At 49.5% G+C, this 19,287-nt stretch overlaps 1 protein-coding gene across 4 annotated transcripts in view; it reads left to right on the top strand.

Moving 5' to 3' along the window:
• Positions 1 to 16,111, top strand: part of COL27A1 (collagen type XXVII alpha 1 chain) — a 145,116-nt gene extending 129,005 nt beyond the window's left edge. For 2 of the 4 annotated variants that reach the window (XM_060100662.1, XM_060100661.1), the window contains 11 exons: positions 183 to 245; positions 632 to 685; positions 828 to 863; positions 984 to 1,001; positions 1,234 to 1,269; positions 1,530 to 1,556; positions 4,260 to 4,325; positions 5,207 to 5,375; positions 6,418 to 6,527; positions 12,862 to 13,080; positions 14,116 to 16,111. In XM_060100662.1, the coding sequence (XP_059956645.1) occupies positions 183 to 245; positions 632 to 685; positions 828 to 863; positions 984 to 1,001; positions 1,234 to 1,269; positions 1,530 to 1,556; positions 4,260 to 4,325; positions 5,207 to 5,375; positions 6,418 to 6,527; positions 12,862 to 13,080; positions 14,116 to 14,262 (945 nt within the window). In that variant the 3' untranslated portion in view covers positions 14,263 to 16,111. Of the gene's footprint in view, positions 1 to 182; positions 246 to 631; positions 686 to 827; positions 864 to 983; positions 1,002 to 1,233; positions 1,270 to 1,529; positions 1,557 to 4,259; positions 4,326 to 5,206; positions 5,376 to 6,417; positions 6,528 to 7,148; positions 7,299 to 12,861; positions 13,081 to 14,115 lie in introns of those variants that run through there. The other 2 variants (XR_009532751.1, XR_009532752.1) reach the window with 2 other exon arrangements.
• The last annotated feature ends 3,176 nt before the right edge of the window (positions 16,112 to 19,287 follow it).

The raw sequence follows: 19,287 nt of genomic DNA, 5'->3' as shown, positions 1-19,287 counted from the left end.
CCGAGCCAGCACTCTGGCACCTGCTGAATAATTGTGCACATTTGTTACTCTTCCTGGAGCCCCTCAGGTAAGGCGTCTCTTGACAGGGAGGGCAAAGGTTGGCCAGACCTCGGGTGGCAGAGTGCTGGAGCCCTCGCCCAGTGGCCGCCCAGACACAGCAGCCCTTCCTCTGCCTTCCGCAGGGCCCCCCAGGAGACATCGGCTTCAAAGGCATCCAGGGCCCTCGGGGGCCTCCTGGCTTGATGGTGAGTCCTCTCCCTGTCTACCCCAGCAGGGACAGTTATCCGAGGCCCAAGGCTGGCCAGCCATCAGCCGGGGGGCCGCCCCTCCTCCTGTTCCTTCAGCATTGAGCCCCTCCGCCCACAGTCTTCTCTCCTGTTTCCATACCTTCGCTCATGCCGTTCCTGCCCGCTGGGCTGCCATCCTTTCCCCTTTCACTGCTCCCCCCATCCACTGGTGGCCCCCCCCAAGGCACATAGGACGGGCTCAGGAGACGCATGGCCTGGCCCCCTTGAGGAGGTCTCCCTTCCATCCCCTTGGGACACTCAGGCTGCCCTCTACCCTCCTGTCCCTGTGACTGTGTTCCCCAGGCCCTGGGACTAGGACACACAAGCCTTTCTCTCTCCTTTAGGGGAAGGAAGGCATCATTGGGCCCCTAGGAATCCTGGGACCTTCAGGACGCCAGGTATGTGCAGGGGGCTGGCCAGGAAGACCGCTGGGGCAAGACTGTCTCTGTGACCCAGGGCCAGTGTGAGCCTCAGTTTCCCCATCTGGGAAGTGGGGCTTCCCCTCTGAGCCCCCTCTCACTGGGCCGTGGTTTATTGCAGGGTCCGAAGGGCGACAGAGGCAGGCGAGGGGACTTGGTGAGTGGATGGGCTGGGGACAGTATGGCAGGGGGTACGGCAGGGTTGGGCTGGGGCAGTGGGGAGCGTGGCTCAGCCTGGTCCTCTGACTCTTTCTCCCTGCTTCTGCCCCCCCTCTAGGGATTGCAAGGTCCGAGGGTGAGTGGGCTGGGGCATGAGGGCTGGGGGGACGGGAGAGTGGGAGGGACGGGCCCTCTGGGTTCCCCTGCCCATGACCAGGCATGTCCTTGGGCACGTTTTTCCCTGTGGGCCTCAATCTGTACCGGGGCCACCATCGTGCCCGGGTCTCAGGTCTGCTGGAGGAGGCCTGGGCTGGGTGGGGGGATGAGAGGCCTTTGACCGGGACCTCAGTGTTCTCCTCTTCCTCCAGGGTCCTCCCGGTCCCAGAGGGCAGCCCGGCCCACCGGTAGGTAGCTGTGTGCTCGGTACCCCTTGAACTGCAGGGCAGCAGATGGGGCTCCTTTGAATGAGACCCAAGGCTGTGCTGGCAGCCTTCACAGGACTGGCCCTGACTTCACAGGCCAGGCCAGGCCTCCGGGACAGGGTGGCACAGCCCTGGTAGGGCCAGGCAGAGACCAGCGTGGTGGGTTCTCTCACGCCCCGACAGCCCCCGGGACTGCAGCACCCGGTCCCCATCAGATACAGACCCAGCCTCTTCTTTTGCAGGGTCCTCCAGGGAGCCCTATTCACTTTGTAAGTTGGAGAACATTCTCTGTTGCCTGCGTGGGGTAAGCCCTGGGGGGTGGTGTCAGGGGCAGGTGGCGGCAGTGGACCCCTCTCTGGCCAAGGTGGCCCTAAACTGCCCACGTCCTTTTGCCGCTCCATACTGCATCCTGGACCCTGAAGCAGCAGAAAGAGCCCTGGGCCGAGAGGCAGGATACCCAGCTTTTAGTCAGAATGCACCCCTGACTATGAACCCAGGAAGACCTCCCACCGCTGGCTCCGGGGTCCTGTCGGTACACTGTACAGATCCGTTGACAACTCTTTAAGGTTCTGGTACTGATTGCAACCTGTGTGTGTTGGGGAGGGGGGTTCCCCGCACCAACAAGCAATGTTGGGGACACACCAGCTGGGTGTCCCACAATTCAACTCAATCCGGACACTACCTGGAGTTAACATCAGATTCCACAGGTTGAGGGCTCAGTCCTACAAGATTGCTGCTGACTCCCCCATCCCCCAGTCCCCATGTCCCTCACCCACCCCCTCGCCGCCCCCCTTCAGATTTGCCAGTGGCAAATCCAGGTGTCACCTGTGCTTCTGGCCAACTGGCTGTAAACCAGAGGTTCCCACCATGCCCTCCTCGGGTTCCATTAATTTGCTAGAGCGGCTCACAGAACTCATGGAAACATTTTACTTATTAGATTGTTGGTTTATTATAAAAGGCTGTCACTGAGGAACAGCCAGATGGAAGATGTGCACAGGGCAAGGCACGGGGAAAGGGCACGAGCTTCCCTGTTCTCCCCGAATCTCCGTGTGTTCACCAACCTGGAAGCCCTTTGAATCCAGTCCTTTGGGGATTTTATGCAGGCTTCGTTACACAGACATGATTGATTAAATCATTGGCCACTGGTGATTGACTCAACCTCCAGCCCCCTCTCCCCACCTTGGAGACTGTGGGCCGTAACTGCAAGTTCCAACCCTCTGATCACACGGTTGGTTCCACCAACCACAAGCCCCCATCCTTAGGTTACTAACTGAGCAGTTCAAAAGTCACCTCATTAACATAGCAAAAGATACCCCATTCCAGGAGATTCCAGGGCTTTTAGGAGCTCTGTGCCAGGAACGGGATTGAAGACCAAATATATATTTCTTATTATAAATCATAATATCGCAGAGTCCTTCCAGCTCAGATTCTGAGTCCAAAGAGGGCCGGGCAAGGTTGCAGGTCAGGCCCCTGTGTTCCTCCCTGGGGGGTACCCTGGCCTGTATGAAGGCATGGCCCCCTCCCAAGCCCTCTGACAAGTCCGTCTCCATTTCACCACGGTGATGACTGACTGTTAGAAGCAGGCCCTGACGGCGTTCCCCGGAGCGGCCAAGGGGCAGGACTGAATGGGGGAGGAGCCCCTGTTCTCCTCCCCTCTCTGCTGCTCGCTGCCCATCCCTCTGCCTCGCCCACAAAAACGGAATGACAGCCCTGGCCTCTCCCCCTACACCTTTCCTTCTTCATTCAGTAAGGAAGCCAGCTAGGGGGAAGTGAAGAGATCTAAGGAAAACCTTCTCCCTCTGAAAAAATGGGAAATGAGAGGGTTTCGAGTTTTTTCGAATAATAACTAATATATTCAGTGCTTGTTACATGCCAGACAGCATTAGAAGTGCTTTTCACGTATTAACTCATTTATTCCTCTCAACAGTTCTGAGAGAGTTTTATTGTCATGCCCATTATCAGGATGAGACAACTGAGGCAAAGAGAGGTTAAGCAACTTGCCCAGATTGTGCAGTTAGTAAGTAGCAAGGCTGGGATTTGAACTGGAGAAGTACCTCCAGAGTCCTGGCCCCAGACCCCAATCCTGTGCTTTACTCACTGTCAGATTCTCCCCCTCACTATTTTCATGGCAAGACCATGGCTATGTTTCTGGCAAGCCCAGTGCCAGGGATGGAGCTCCAAGTGTATGCGAGACAATTACAGTGCAAGCCAAAGGGGAGACACGGGGACTGTGGGAATGTAGAGAAAGGGGTCCACACCCAGCCTGGGGGCAGAAACCTCACGAAAGAGTTCCCATGGCAGCTGGCGTCTATAGGACGAGCGTAGGGCAGGGTTTCTCAACGGCAGCGCTGTTGACATTTGGAACCAGATGATTCTTTGCTATGAGTGATTGTCCTGTGCGTTGTAGGATGTTTAGCAGCATCCTGACCTCCACCCACTACATGCCAGGAGCATCCCCTCCTCCAGTTGTGACAGCCCGTAAAGTCTCGAGATATTGCCAGATGTCCACTGGGGGCAGCGTCTCCCCTGGATGAGTACCACTGGAATAGTAAATGGGGTGGTGGAGGGAGGGAAGAGGCAATGGGAGCAGCATGTGCAAAGGCCCAGTGGCTAGATAGAGCATGGTACTTAGGAACTTAGAAGTACAATCGTGCGTCTGGTGCACGGAGCACATGTGGGAGAGAGAAGAGAGGAAGGGCCAGAGACCGCAGCACTCAGTCCAGGTCTTATAACCATGCTGAGGAGTTTGGACTTCATCCTGAGGGTGTTGGAGCACAATGGAAGTGCCTGGAGGAAGGGAGCGGAAGGGCCTGTTTGCACGGGGAAGAAGGCCAGAGTTCCACCGAAGGCATGCTGTTGGCCACGATCCCGCCGGGGACGGTGGGGTGGGAGGGCTCTTGCTCAGACCCTGGAGCGCCCGCTTGGTGGGTGTGTGGGGACCAGGAGATACACCCTGTCTTCTCCCTGCACAGCAACAAGATGACCTTGGGGCAGCTTTCCAGACGTGGATGGACACTAGTGGAGCACTGAGAGCAGAGGTACCACCAGGGGCCCTGCCCACGTGGGGTCCCTTCCTGGGGGAAACGGAAATGATGGCCCATGTGTGGTCAGTGCCCTCCACGTGGCCCGCACTGAGTGACTCATGGCCAGAGCAGGGGCCAGAAACGGGCCTGAGCCCTTTCTCTTTCCTCCAGAGCCCTTTCCTCCTGAGTCAGGAAGAGATGCTCAGCTGGGTCCAGAGCCCACAGCAGCTTCCGTGGTTCAGTCCCACAACCCGCCAGGAGCAGGAAGCTCGTTGTCAGTCCACAGGCTCTGCTAAGACCCTGGCCGGTGATCAAGTCAGCCCCAGGATATGAGGCTGAGCAGGGCCTCAGGTGTCCTCTAGTCAAGCCCTGTCAGGAGTGCCCTTGGCTGCTTTGCCTCCTTCCCATGATGGGGAACTCACTACCTCCCAGCTCAGACCTTCAGACTTTTCCATTTGTGCCCTGAGCAGGATGCTGGGGAGAGGTGATGCCGAGGTGACTCTCTCAGGGCTCATGATCCAGGGGGAAGGGCAGATGGAAAGGCCCGTTATCTTCCTTCCATTCTGGGGGTCAGTGGAAAGTCCTTCACCAACCCCTTCCCGAGGGATTTGGGACCACTCCCTTGACGCCTCGCTCACGGGGACCTTCCTGTTCTGCACAGGAACCAGGCCGACCCTCTACTCCTCTCAAGCCTCCAGGCCCTCCTGGCAGATCTGCCCCCACCTGTCCCTGGTCCCCAGTTTCTTTATTTGTTCAGTGGAGGGAGACCCAAGTGTGCCCCCTGCTGGGAACTCGGATGTCTCCTCAGTAGCAAGAACTTGGGGCTCTGGAGGCTCGGACCTCCAGCCAGGCCAGGACCTCAAGAGGCCGATGGCCACCCTCTTTCCCCACGACAGGGTTACAGCCATCCAGACCGGCTGGTGCTGGACCAGGGAGGGGAGATCTTTAAAACCTTACACTACCTCAGCAACCTCATCCAGAGCATTAAGACGCCCCTGGGCACCAAAGAGAACCCCGCCCGGGTCTGCCGGGACCTCATGGACTGTGAACAGAAGATGGTGGATGGTACGAGGGCCTGTGGGGTCTCAAGAGAGGGCTTCCTGCCCCAGGGGTGGGGCAGGGCGGGGCAGGGGGTTCTGGGAGGAGCTGGGGGGATGGTGCCTTAGAGTCTCCACTCCACTGGGCCAAGTTTCTGTCCTCGGGGAGGCAGTCATTTATTCACTCAACAGACAGTCACGGAGCCCCACGATGTGCCAAGGGCTTGTGCTTCCTGGGGTGTGGGGATATAGTGGTAAACACAGAGGAGTGGTCCCACCCTTCCAGAGTCCACAGATCCACAAGCTGTCCCATTTCCATGCAATGAGACAAGAGCTGTGGCAGAAAAAGCCCCCAGGGCCAGGAGGGGACCCCATCATAGCTTCCCTGCAGAGCCAGGATTCCCCCTTTCTATCCTCACCTCATCCAAGTCTCTTCTCTCTCTGTGAGCTGATGTGGTGCCGTGGAAGGACCACAGTTTTGGAGGCAGAGAGACCGGAGTTCGAAGGTCAGCCCTGCCTCTGACCAGCTCTGTGAGCTGCGCAAGCCACCCTGCTCTCCGCTGAGCAAGAAGGTGGACGAGTGGCCGGCTGTCCTACTCTTTTAGCTCTGGGGCCTTTGGCTCCCTTGGAAACCCAAAGGGGAAACCAAGTGCCAGCAGAAGTGCCTGGTTGATAGGGGAGAAGCCCTGACTCCCACCAAGCTCTAGGAGGATCACTAGCCTTGGCGGTGAAACCATTCAATTAAACAATCCCTAAATCCCTTGGGCAAGTGACTCAGCCTCTCTCAGCCTCAGTTGTCCCCTCTGTAAAATGGACGCTACCCAATAGCGACATAGGCAAGGGCTCCACCATGTGGCCCCTCCGGGGACTCTGCCAGCTGTGAGCTCTGCCCAAAGGGTTTCCTTCCATCTCTGCGGCTCATAGAATCCCTTTTCTGCTCACCCTCCCTGACTTCATGTCCAACTGGGGCTCAGCGGGTCACAGGGTGTGGGGTCCACCTGCAGAACCAAGCCCCAGGTTCCTCCCCACATATATATATATATACCACCCCCATCCCATGCTGCCTGCAGGTACCTACTGGGTGGATCCAAACCTTGGCTGCTCGTCCGACACCATCGAAGTCTCCTGCAACTTCACACATGGTGGACAGACGTGTCTCAAGCCCATCACGGCCTCCAAGGTACCCATCTGCTCCCCAGCCCCCACTGGATGGCCCTCTCTACACCCCCCTGCCCCCTGCCCTGGACCACAGCCCACCCAGGTTTGGGACTGAGCCTTGACTATCTTGCTACATGGCCTTGAGAAAGTCATCTCCTCTTTCTGAATCCCAGTTCCTCATCTGTACATTGGGGATGAATTGTTCAAAATCCATGGTTTCCAAACCCTTTTGAGTTGTGTGATGCTAATGGTTCTTTCTTCAAATAGAACTTTCTGCCTAATATCTAAAATGGCAGAGTTAGCCAAGCTGGCCTGGCTTGGACAGCCATGACCATCAGCACAAAATAAATCAGTGTGATGCTCACCTGGGATATGTGTTCCAGGGTTGTATATACAAATATGTAACTTACGTTTGGTGCCCGCTTACCATGTACCAGTCTCTGGGCTGAGAATTTTCTCTGTACCGTCACCCCCATTTCTATTAACGATAACCATAGAAAAACTAATTTGTTTGCAAATTAAGTCTAGTTTCAATAAATTTGATTATTTACATAAGTGCAGCAAGAAGAGTGATTGACAACATAGGCTCTTTGCTGCTTTGCTGTAACCTTTCATAACGAGTCTCAGATTGAACTTTCAAAAGCCCCTCCAGGCTAGGAAGCCAAGCCAAGAACTTACCATCAGACTTCGCCTGGAATACCTATAGACTTGGGTGAATTTCTCTCTTCTTAAAGTCCTCAAAATATCCTGAGATTCCGGTACCTGCCAGGAAGTGACCTTCCTTACTCACCTGGTAAGGCTGCTGGGAACCCTGTAATCAAGGTAACAGGCTGATTTTTCTAAGGGGCTTTATTGGCTCCATAAAGTCAACTTTAGTTCCTTAAGTGATCTGGTCATATCTGAGTCTCTTTATGTCTCTCTCAAATATGACATTCCATTCATAGCCTTGGTGATAACCAGTATTTCCAATTGTGTCCTGTTACAAGGAGAATAGATTCTCATTGAACTTATGCAAATAATTATACTGCCATGAGAATACTCACCAAGAACTTCTGAATTCTAGAAGGATCAGGTAGGGAGAAACAGCAATTGTTTCATCATTGTTCACAAAGGTGTGCTTCACCAAATGGCTATAATTCATTGCTAGCTTAAAAGAAAAGTTTTCCTTAAATGTGGAAACAAGAGATTAAAGAACTGCCAATGTTTCCAAAAAAGGCATAAAAAGTTATAATCATCCTCATCAGTTCATTCAGTCCTATGTAATTGATCCTTGATCTTTTGTTAGCAGTTTCATGAATCCAGTTTTTCCTTAGAGTTCTATAAGTTCTTACCCATTCAATGGTATGACTTAAAAGTTATCAGAAACCTGTACTTGTCAGAGTCCTTTCCATGAATCTCCTTGAAGAGGAAGCACCTTTGCAAAGGCATCGGAGTAAAACAATAATTATAAATGATAAAAGACTGACAAAAGATGACATTTTTAAATGCCTATGGTTAAAGATCTGATGGGAGTTCATTATGATGCAGTTGACAAGGAAATTTGGTTATTTCTGTGACACACAACATTTTAAGATGATAGCTGGAGTTATAGATGGATAACATAACATATCAGACTTTTAGGAATTTCATATTATTTCTGGAACACCATATTAATAACATATACCCATTCAAGGATATCCATAAAGAGAAGGTGTATTTCTTATTTGACAATGTTTCCCATGTGATTTAACATATCAAATAAGCCTAATTAGTTTAATGTTTCTCTTTTTATAAGGAAAGAGATGGATCTTTTGAGATGTTCCAACGATCCTCTGGAAAACCCCAGTTACTTCCAAGTCAAAAAGTCTTCACTTAGAACTTGATTTTGGGAAGTCTGTCAAAAATGTCAAAGGTTTTGGACACTTGACTAAATAGAATCACAGATCATTATGAAAAAATGCTTAATTATCTACTTAGCCAAAGTGACAGAAGATTTTAAAAGCAAATACAGATGGTTACATAGTTGTGAGAAAACTTAGCTCTTTTGATATTGAGAAGACTGTGTCTTCTAGGTAACTAAAGACCTCATTAAGGCAACATGAAGCACAGGAAATTATTTTGATAAAACACAAAATCTTTGCTTTCTAGCCAGATTACTTAAAAGGTAAAGAAAAACTTTTCATAATCTCTTAACAGGAGCAGACCAATACTCCAAGAAAACTTTGTCCTTATAGCAGATGAAGAAAATTACATAAGCGCATTATTGATATTAAAGCTTATTTTTTAAAAAAAATTTTTATAATAACAGTCCAATTTTAGCCAACTTGACCACACAAGGTAAAATTCTTTTTCTCTCTCGTGACAATATGGTTAAACTACCTACAAAATCTTCATTAGACAGTAGACAAAGTCGGCCATCATCCTAAGCTAATTTTCTTTTGTAATAGAGATAACATGGATTTATTTGACTAGTAAACCCTGTAAAGTTATTTATCTGCAGTATATATAATGCTGATAACTATGAAGACATACCTATTTTAATTAAAACAAACTTAGACTGGCTTTTATTTACCAAAGATTATCCCAGATCATGTGAACTTGAAAAACATTTGGATTCGTTTCTATATTTCTGAGTTTTAGGAATACCTAATTCATGAGTGCTTATTTTTAAGCCAGTTAAACAGAGCTCTTTTACAAATTAATTTTGGCAATACCATTCAGAGGTAGAGAGAAAGAAAAAAATCACATATACACCCAGAGACTTACATAAACACACAGAGACACTGAGATGCTATAGCTTCCACTCCAAAATTTTAGCCATGAATCAGGTACAACAATATAAAACTTACTAGTTTCTAAATAACTTTTGACTCCAAATTGTGTCTGACAGGCAGAACAAAGTTACCTGCTCCAGTGGCTAACGCTTTTTACTAGTATTTGTGGAGATGACTTTTAAGATGTGTATTTGTTCTTGACAAGTAATATTAAAGAGACTGTGGACTAGATTTTGAGTAAGAGAGCTTTTATAGCAGTTTGTATTTAAGAGGCCTCTTCTCCCTCATTTTTTTTTCTTCAGCCTCAGGCAATTGTGGGTAGAGTTTTAGTCACCTCCTGGGGTGTTTCCATTTCAAAGATTTGATCTTCAAGGGACAGAGAAAAAAATGTAAATTTTCTTCCAGGAGTTTTAGTGCCTTTTGTATGGTTTTGGCAGTTCCAATAAAATGTGGTAGTACCACCCTATAATTAGGGGAGTGTGCTATAAAAATAATTCTCTGCCCATCAGCAGGACTAGCATCTTGGCAGTCATGGTAACAAAATAATAATAATAATAATTCTTTGGGTCAAATGGGGCCTCTTCAGAGTTGAAAATGAAAAGGGGTCATTTAGATCACCACGACCATGGAAATGGTAAACCCACTGGACCGTGCCAATTTTGCACAGCAGGAGATGGGCCTCATCTTAATGTTTTCCATTCACTGTGAACCTTAACAGTGATCACTGTGATGGAAGGATGCAACCATGCCAGGAGTAAACATCCAAAAAGAGTAAGGGCCCTGGTAGAATATCAGTGGCTCTAGGGGCCTTTGCCTTCCCTGATCCCTCTTCCTCATCCTAGATGCCTGGATAACCCCGTCAACTTTTCCCTTGGCAGCAGGGACGCCTTATAAGGTGTGTTTCTTAGTTCCGCCGAGGGGAAAGCCGAGGGGGCTGAGGAAACAAGCATATAGCCCGGATGGATCTTTAAGAAAATTATCGATTTTAGGGTCTTTAGAGGTATTGGCCAGTTGTTGAATTTTGGCAGCTTTTTTTTTTTTTTGCCGTACACGGGCCTCTCACTGCTGTGGCCTCTCCCGTTGCGGAGCACAGGCTCCGGACGCGCAGGCTCAGCGGCCATGGCTCACGGGCCCAGCCGCTCTGCGGCATGTGGGATCTTCCCGGACCGGGGCACGAACCCGTGTCCCCTGCATCGGCAGGCGGACTCTCAACCACTGCGCCACCAGGGAAGCCCGAATTTTGGCAGCTTTGAGTAACAATTGAGAGCCTGTAACAAACAAACAAACAAAAATACCAAAATAGCCAATTAGTTCCCCTCTCTCCTTCCTGCTACATAAAATATTTAAGAAAAATTTGAATTTCAGTTAAAGTATAGTTTTTTATCTCAGTTTCTACTTCCTGATTTTCTCCTGTTATCTTAAACTGACATATTGTTACTGGAAAATTTTGGATGGCATCACTGTGAACCGTCTTCATAGCTCGCTGCTTTCCTTCCCAGGGTGTTCCAAGAGACCTCTCTGGGACTGAGGTCTGCTTCCACTAGCATGATATGCACGGGGTCTTTGGGGAAAGCCCTTAGGCCTCTAGTGTCGTACCAGAGCCTTGGCATGTTGGTATACCCCCAGGATGCTTCCATGGGGTTTTGCATTTATCAAGGAGCTGGTGCGCCTCCTCAGGGTTCTTAGGAGGTGCTGGCATCAGATTTTTAGGCCATTTATATTTGCCCAATAATTTTTTTTAACATCTTTATTGGCGTATAATTGCTTTACAATGTTGTGTTAGTTTCTGCTGTACGACAAAGTGAATCAGCTGTACGTATACATATATCCCCATATCTCCTCCCTCTTGTGTCACCCTCCCACCCTCCCTATCCCATCCCTCTAGGTGGTCACTGCCCATTAATTTTTTTAGTAACATCACACCAGGGATGGGACCCATAATATCCCATTGGGTCAGGGATGAAGAATGACAGTAATGAGTGAAGTTTTGACACAGAAACCATAGATCTCTGTTGTGTTTTCCTTCTGGAGGTCCACTGGTTTCCAGTTGCAAGGCTATTTCACTCTTCTGGATTATGACATGTGGTTCAGGCATAACCACCAACTCAGTGGTCATAGGTGGAGGTCTCCTATCCTCACCTACAGGAATATTTCCCTCCTGCCTTCAGCCAAGAGCCTTTCCTTGGGCAGTGACTTAGCCTTGTGCTCCAGTTCACTTTCCTTAACTCTTCCCTTGAGGCATGGAGGACCCTTAGTCACATTAATAGTCAATTAAGGCCTTTATAATTAGTGGTCTCAGTGGCTAGTTAGAGCCTATGGCCTTGATCACACTGCTCTGGAGAGATCATTGGATTATCACGGCAGCCATGACTTTTTGGATTGGATACCATAGCAATATGCAAAAGCACTCAACGGTGAGACAGACCCCCAGCAAGCAGTGCTCCTTCCCCAGATGGTGATACCCACCTGAGTTAGGTGGTTAGTAAGCAAGTTGCAGGTAAAGGGCATCCCATGCATTGATTGCAAGGGCGGTCCTGCAGTCCTGCCAACTACACCAATCGTTGTGTGCTGGTCTCAGCCTATAAATAACCAGTGTTGTGGCTGGAGCAGCCCTTGCCGTTCTTATTACAATTGCAAGATGCCTTTCAGCAATAACCATCAGGAAACTTTGCAAAACTAAAGTTTTATTATTTACAGGACCTGGAAATTGCACAGCCCACCTGGGGCCACACTACAAGGTCATGGGGGGAGAGAGAGAGAGAGAGAGAGAGAGAGAGTGCGTGGGCCTGGGCTTCTGCTTTTATTGGTGTGGGGGTGTGTTAGGGTTTTGCAGGCTCATTCTTTAGTGGTGAATTTAAAATATAAGGGCCAGAATTTAAAGCATGGGGAGAGGAAAAACAAGTAGCCCAAATGGTCAGTTATTGAAATCAATCCAGAGCTCTAAAACAAAGGCGCCTCAGTGCCTGGAGGTGGCCTGGCTCTTTATCTAGTCCTGTGGCTGGCAAGGTATTCATTTGAGATAGTCTGTCTTTGAAGTGGATGCCTCTTTGAATGGATGCCTCAGCAATCAAAGCTTAGGTCAGGCACTTGCACCAGAAAAAAAGAGAAAACCCCGCTGTCAGGACTTACTGTGCAACCACTTAAGCCCGAAACCCTGTCCTATTGTTTGTTAGGTCTGCCTTTTCCAGCTGCCTCACCCTACCCAGCCTGCAGCTTGGGCCTGAGAAACATGGGGAAGGCACTTCTCATTTCCAGTGCCCACTAAGAGCCTCTCACTCTTGGGCAAGATCCTCTTCCTCTGTGAGCCTCGGTATCCCAGCTCAGCTCCAGAGACCCCTCCCATACGGTGCATTAGGACCCTCGCATTTCTGGCTGGAATCAGGCAGACCTCAGTTCTTTCCCTTCCTTGTTACTCCTTGGCTGTGGGACTGGCTCACACAGACCTCAGTTTTTCTCTCTTTCGAGTGAGTACAGCTCTGGGAGCATGGCTGGGAATTGCTTGCCAGGAAGGGGCTTATCCCTAGACCTCCCAGAGGAAGGTCAGGAATTCTGAGAGCTGTGGGCAGCCCAGCCCCCTGCCTCTCTGCTGTATCTCCTCCACAGGTGGAGTTTGCCGTTAGCCGGGTCCAGATGAATTTTCTGCACCTGCTAAGCTCTGAGGTGACACAGCAGATCACCATCCACTGCCTTAACATGACCGTGTGGCAGGAGGGCACCAGGCAGACCCCAGCTAAGCAGGCTGTGCGCTTCCGGGCCTGGAACGGGCAGATCTTTGAAGCCGGGGGTCAGTTCAGGCCGGAAGTGTCAATGGATGGCTGCAAGGTAAGTCTTGGGGCCCCTTACAGGCCCCTCATGCAGAGACAGGTAGAAAAACGTGGTCTTACATAGTAACAATTTTATACTATAGTATATTAGTAGGATACATATAATGTTTACCTTTGAGTTTTATAAAATTGCTTTGATTCACTTTTCTCCCTGGGAAACTTCTGAGGGAAGGTCTGGGCTGGTAAAGATTCTACCAGCCGGTAGATGCTGTGCTTATTTACAAGGCTGCTTATAGAAGGATACAACCCTACTCCTCTCTGCCCCTGCCCTGCCAGGCTAATTTCTTCTCTTAACATTCTGGTTGTCTTCAGAGGCCTAAAACAGGGTGGGTTGTAGGGGAAGAGGGAGACAGAAAGTCATCCAAAAAACCAGTTTCACAAAATTAGCATCTGGTTGATGTCAGAACGCAAACGTCTAGTTTCTAGTGTCACTGGAGACCTAGTGACATAGAAAAGAGGCTGCTCTGTAAGTACCTGCCACAGCTGTATTTTGGCTTTCTCCTTGCTCCTTCCCTCCTCGCCTGTTTTTTGGTAACTTGTATCAAAGGTTGCAGTTTATATTGTGGAATAAATCCTTGGTCCTAATATAAAAAAAAAAAATTAGACAAAACCAGTAATGCACAGTGTTACTGAGGATGAGGGGAAACCAACACTCTCACACAAAGCTATTTGGAAAAATTAAAACTAAATTGGTAGAGGCTTTCCGAACAGCAGCTACATGTATATTTCCAATATATATCCAAAGCCTTACAAATGTACCTATCCTTTGATCCCGCAAATCTTACTTCTAGAATTTGTTCTAGGGAAATAATTAAGAATGTGTGCAAAAGTTTAGCTACAGTGATACTCATGACCGCTTTTCTTTTAAGAATCAAAATAGCAGAAGCAATCTCAATGGACAAATACAGGCCACTGAAACAGTGAAATGCCACGTGGACATTAAAAATTGTGAAGAAAGACGAGGGAGAAATGCACTTGATATATGATGAGGACTACGATGGATATACATGTCCCCTTTTCCCTCTACCCGCAGGTCCAGGATGGCCGCTGGCATCAGACACTCTTCACCTTCCGGACCCAGGACCCCCAGCAGCTGCCCATTGTCGGCGTGGACAACCTCCCTCCTGCCTCATCAGGGAAGCAGTACCGCCTCGAAGTTGGACCTGCGTGCTTCCTCTGACCTCTGACCTCCTGGCTCCTCTCGGCCTCGAGGGGGAGGGAAGAGGAGGAGGAGGCAAAGGGAGGGTACCTAGGGCAGGGGGGCCCCTAGGAGAGGCAGCTCACCTGCCCAAGGATCCTTGAGCAGACCCCAGCTGTTGTCTGCCCAGTAGAAGAGGCTGAGGGGTAGGAGGGCACGGGGCATCCTTGGGAACGACTGATCCCAGCCCAGCCCCAAAGACCAACCAAAGAGCCAGCCAGAGCAAGCTGGGCCCGCAACCCGCCTGAGCCCCGCGGCCTGTCTCCCAGCTCTGCGGCCACCCCCTTCCCTGCCCAGCTTCCTTCCCAAAGAGCCCCACGTTCCAGCCAGCTTGAGGGAAGGGGGCATCTCGTCAGCTGGTCCCTGCCAGGGAGCTTTGATGTGCAATATTAGAGAGGAGACATGAAAAAAGGAGAAAAGGAAAGAAAGAAGTATATATATTTTATTTAAACAAACACAAAGAAGGTGCGTTACTATTTTTTTTTCACCTGGGAAAGAGGTGAGAAGGTGAGAGAGAGCAGCCGGGGGTGGGAAGTGACGGATGCCGAGAGGGAGAGGTGAGATCCTCGGGGCTGGGGGTGCCCACGTCTGCTACCTCCCACTGTGAAATCGCTGGTGCTCACAATCGTCTCGTAGTGTATGTGATTTTTTTAAGGAAAAAAAAACCCTATTTAAGATTCTGAAGGTGCTACCAGTTTTGCCACAGACTTTGAAGAAACATTTGGATGTGGGGTATCATCCACGTTTTTCTCTCTCCTCCAAATGACAAAGTTTGGGGAATTTAAAAAATTTTCCTAGCATCACCCTTGTGCTCATTGCATAATCTGTTAAGGAGTGGGGGGAGAAGAAGGTAAAAGGAAAAAAACAAAACAAAAAGCAAAGCAAAAAAACAAAAACAAAAAACAACCAGAAACAGAAGTAGAAAAGATTGACCTTTTAACTTATGGACTTTGAAATGCTTGTCCTCTTAAGGCAGGGGGAGGCCTGAGGATGAAGGATTTTAGTTTGGCCTTTCTTGGTCCTGGAGGGAAGTTAGGCATGTCTTGGAGGGTATGATCTAGACTGGAGAGTCCTGACCTTGCAGCTTTGACCTTGAAGAAACCAGTTAGGAGAACGGCACTGGGTCAGGGCGGGCCTTGGAGGTGGCATGTAAATATGGACCCATCTCATGATGAAGCCACAGACCATCCCCTGAGGTCCTCCCTTCCTGGAGCTTGTCCTTCCAAGATGGAGTCGTCACTCTTGCTTTTTCATTGTCATTCAGTTCTGTAGAAACCCAGCGCCATTAGCTCCAAGTATAAATGTGGGCTGAGGAGAAAGGCTTATTACGGGAATCTCCGAGTTCAGCATGGCAGGGCTCTTCTGGGTAATCTGAATTGTCCCGCCTCAGCGAACCAGTCAGCGTCCAGGCTGGATTTTGAGGTCATTTTAACGATGGAATTATTTTTGTAGAAGGGGAAATTTTATATGAAAGTCTATTTGTGTCTTTTTTTTTTTTTTTCTAAAGTGTCTCTTTGGGAATTGGATTCGATTTTCATTATTTAATACCTCACTCTGGCCCACCCTCCCCTCCCCCCCACTTCCTGTCTCCCTCCCCCACCCCGCCCGCCTCCACGCTCCCTGGAAGTGTGTTTTTGTAGCAGCTCGGGCCTCATCTCAGCCCTCGGTCTCCCCAGCCGCCAGTCTCCACCTGGCCTCTGTCCTGGCGTCTGTCTTGTTCTTGGGTTTCTCTGCTGTCCTTGTTCATGTCTCTGTCCACGTGTCAATGTGTTAAAACCCAAGTGGGTTCCGTTTCTCCTTTTCCCTTCTGGATTTTAAATAAATATTTAAAACTGAGGCAATGGAATGACACATCTGTGGCCGTGTGCTTCTTTGAAAAGGCCGGAGGGAAGTTTCTGGCAGAGCTGAGGGGGTCAGGGGAAGAGGCTTAGAGGATGCCCTGTTTATGCTGCTCCCCCCAAAGGAGGGGGGAGGGAGAGATACAGCGCCTTGTGGGGGGGCCCTAAAAGTGAGAGAGTAGGTCCCGTAGGGTCCCATTGACCGCTGTCCACAAACCTGGTGGCTTAAAACATCAGAAGGGCCTTCTCTCCCAGTTCTGGAGGCTGGAAGTGTGCTGTAGACTAGAAATCCAAGTGTTGGCAGGGCCACGATTCCTCCGATGCCTCTAGGAGAGCTTCCTTACTCTATCCTGAGGCGCCAGGCGGTCCCTGGCTAGCAGGGCAGCACCTCAGTCTCGGCCACTGTAGTCACATGACGCTCTCCCTGTGTGTCTCTAATCCCATCTATTTTTAAGGACACTAGTCATATTGGATGAGGGCCCACCCTAATGACCTCATCTTAACTTGATTACATCTGCAGAGACCCTATTTCCAAATAAGGCTGCCTTCACAGGTAACGGGGAAGCATATCTTTTGGGGGGACACAATTCAACCAATAACACACAGGGAGGAGGTATACTGAGGTTAACATGAGAGCCTTTTTTTTTTTTTTTTAACGTGGTAAAATACACATAACATAAAACTGACCATTAATGACATTTAGTACCTTCACGATGTTGGGCAACCATCACCACTGTCTACTTCCAGAACATTTTCATCATTTCAAAAGGAAACTCCATACCCAAGAAGGCATCACTCCCTATTTCTGCCTGCTCATACCCCTGGAAAACCACTAATCTGCTTTCTGTCGATGGCTTTGCCTACTATGGATATTTCATATAAATGGAATCATACAATACATGACCTTTTGTGAATGACTGCTTTCATTTAGCATAATGTTTTCAAGGTTCATCCTTGTAGCATGGATCAGTACTGCATTCTTTTTTATGACTGAATAGTATTTCATTGTATAGATAAACCAGATCTTGTTTATTCATTCTTCCACTGATGACATGTGGGTTGTTTCCATCTTTTGGTGATTAAAGATAGTGCTTCAATAGGAACAATTCTTACCTGTGAGATTCCTGAAAGAGGCCCCAACAATACCTGCTTTGGAAGAAGTGAGTGAGAATCTGGGAGATAGAGTTAACCAGAGTTAGTGAATAAATATACAAGACGCCCAGATAAATTTGAATTTCGGGGGACTTCCCAGGTGGCGCTGTGGTTGAGAATCTGCCTGCTAATGCAGGGAACACGGGTTCGAGCCCTGGCCTGGGAGGATCCCACATGCCGCGGAGCAACTAGGCCCGTGAGCCACAACTACTGAGCCTGCGCGTCTGGAGCCTGTGGTCCGCAACAAGAGAGACCACAATAGTGAGAGGCCCGCACACCGCGATGAAGAGTGGCCCCCGCTTGCCACAACTAGAGAAAGCCCTTGCACAGAAACGAAAACCCAACACAGCAAAAATAAATAATAAATTTAAAAATTTTTTTGAATTTCGGATAAACAATAAATATGTTTTTAGCCTAAGTATGTCCCATTCAATATTTGGGACATACTTATACCTGCTGGACCTGAAACCCGTATCTCCTGACTCTTGGTTCAGAGTACTTTCTTCCTTAGCTTGTTCCTCCTCCCCTGGGACATTGGAGAAATCAGAACTTTTCCGCCCTTCTCATCTAAGAGAAAGAAGAAATCACGAGCAGTTGAGCCACGTTTTTAAAACGTGTTGTCGGGCCTCCCTGGTGGCGCAGTGGTTAAGAATCCGCCTGCCAGTGCAGGGGACACGGGTTTGAGCCCTGATCCGGGAAGATCCCACATGCCGCGGAGCCACTAAGCCCGTGCACCACAACTACTGAGCCTGTGCTCTAGAGCCTGCGAGCCACAACTACTGAGGCCCGCGTGCCTAGAGCCCGTGCTCCGCAGCAAGAGAAGCCACCGCAATGAGAAGCCCAGGCACCACAACCAAGAATAGCCCCCACCCACCACAACTAGAGAAAGCCCGTGCACAGCAACAAAGACCCAACGCGGCCAAAAAATTAATTAATTAATTAAAAAAAAAAAAACTAGCTGTACGTTTCTAAGTCATCAGTCCACAGGCAGCTGCATCTTCTCTACCCTCCCCACCCTGACACCTACCCCAGACAGTGAGCCCTGGGAGCCGCTGCCCTGCGGTGGCTCCAGACTTCCACCCATGGAGCCCAGGATTCATGGTCTGGAAGAGCTTGGAGATTCCCATGCCTCCAAGTCCACGCTCCTGTTTGACAGAGGTAGCAACTGAAGTCCACCGAAGTACCCGGGGTCACCTGGTGAGGCCAAGACAAAGCTGTGATCAGCCCCAAGACCGCTGACGGCAGTGTTATGTGCATGAGGCCAGTGGTTCTCAGTGCGGCGCCCTGGGATTACCAGTACAAGCAGCACCAGGGGCTGGTGACCAGCACAGAATTTTCGATCCCTTCCCGAACCGACTGAATCACAAACCCTGAGGGGCCCTGCAATCTGCGTTTTAACAAGCCTCCCTGAAGACTCCAGTACAAGCTCAAGTACCAAGAATCATGACCCTGCACTATTTCCTTAATCTGGAAAATGACTTTCTGACGCTGAAGAAAAAACAAACAACAACTTGGAAGTGAGATGAGAATGTTCTTTTCATTTCTTTGACTGACAGTTAATCAAAAATGAAATTGAGGCAGCATGGCCCATTTCCTGAATCATTTCCTGGGGTTTGCCGGGTATCACCACAGCCAAAGAATTTGCCCAGCTGTTCCATCATGCTTCCCGTTTTGCAGAGGGGAAAGGTCAATCACTTTAATGTCTGTTTTCCCCATAGGAAGCTCTGTGAGGGAGGAGATGTAGCTTGTTCTCTGCTGTAGCCGCAGAGCACAGCATGTTGAAGGCACTCGATCTTGTGGAAGGACTCCCCGCAAGAACTCCCATTTTTATTGCCTTGACACGTGTTTATCAGCAGCACCTTCCTTTTGTCAAGCCATGTGTGGGCACTGGAGTTATGATGGATCTGAGAGCTTGTCTGAGGGGCTCTGAGTCTGGCAGAGGCAGCTAGAGAGGCTGGACCTTGTGTGGTTAAGGGTTAGGAAACCGGAGATCAGGAGGCCAAGTGTGGGGTTAGGG

This window comes from Mesoplodon densirostris, chromosome 6 (assembly GCF_025265405.1).
Source record: "Mesoplodon densirostris isolate mMesDen1 chromosome 6, mMesDen1 primary haplotype, whole genome shotgun sequence".
Classification (NCBI taxonomy): Eukaryota; Metazoa; Chordata; class Mammalia; order Artiodactyla; family Ziphiidae; genus Mesoplodon; species Mesoplodon densirostris.
Note: the sequence above shows the minus strand (reverse complement) of the source record. Positions and strands in the feature narration are given on the sequence as shown.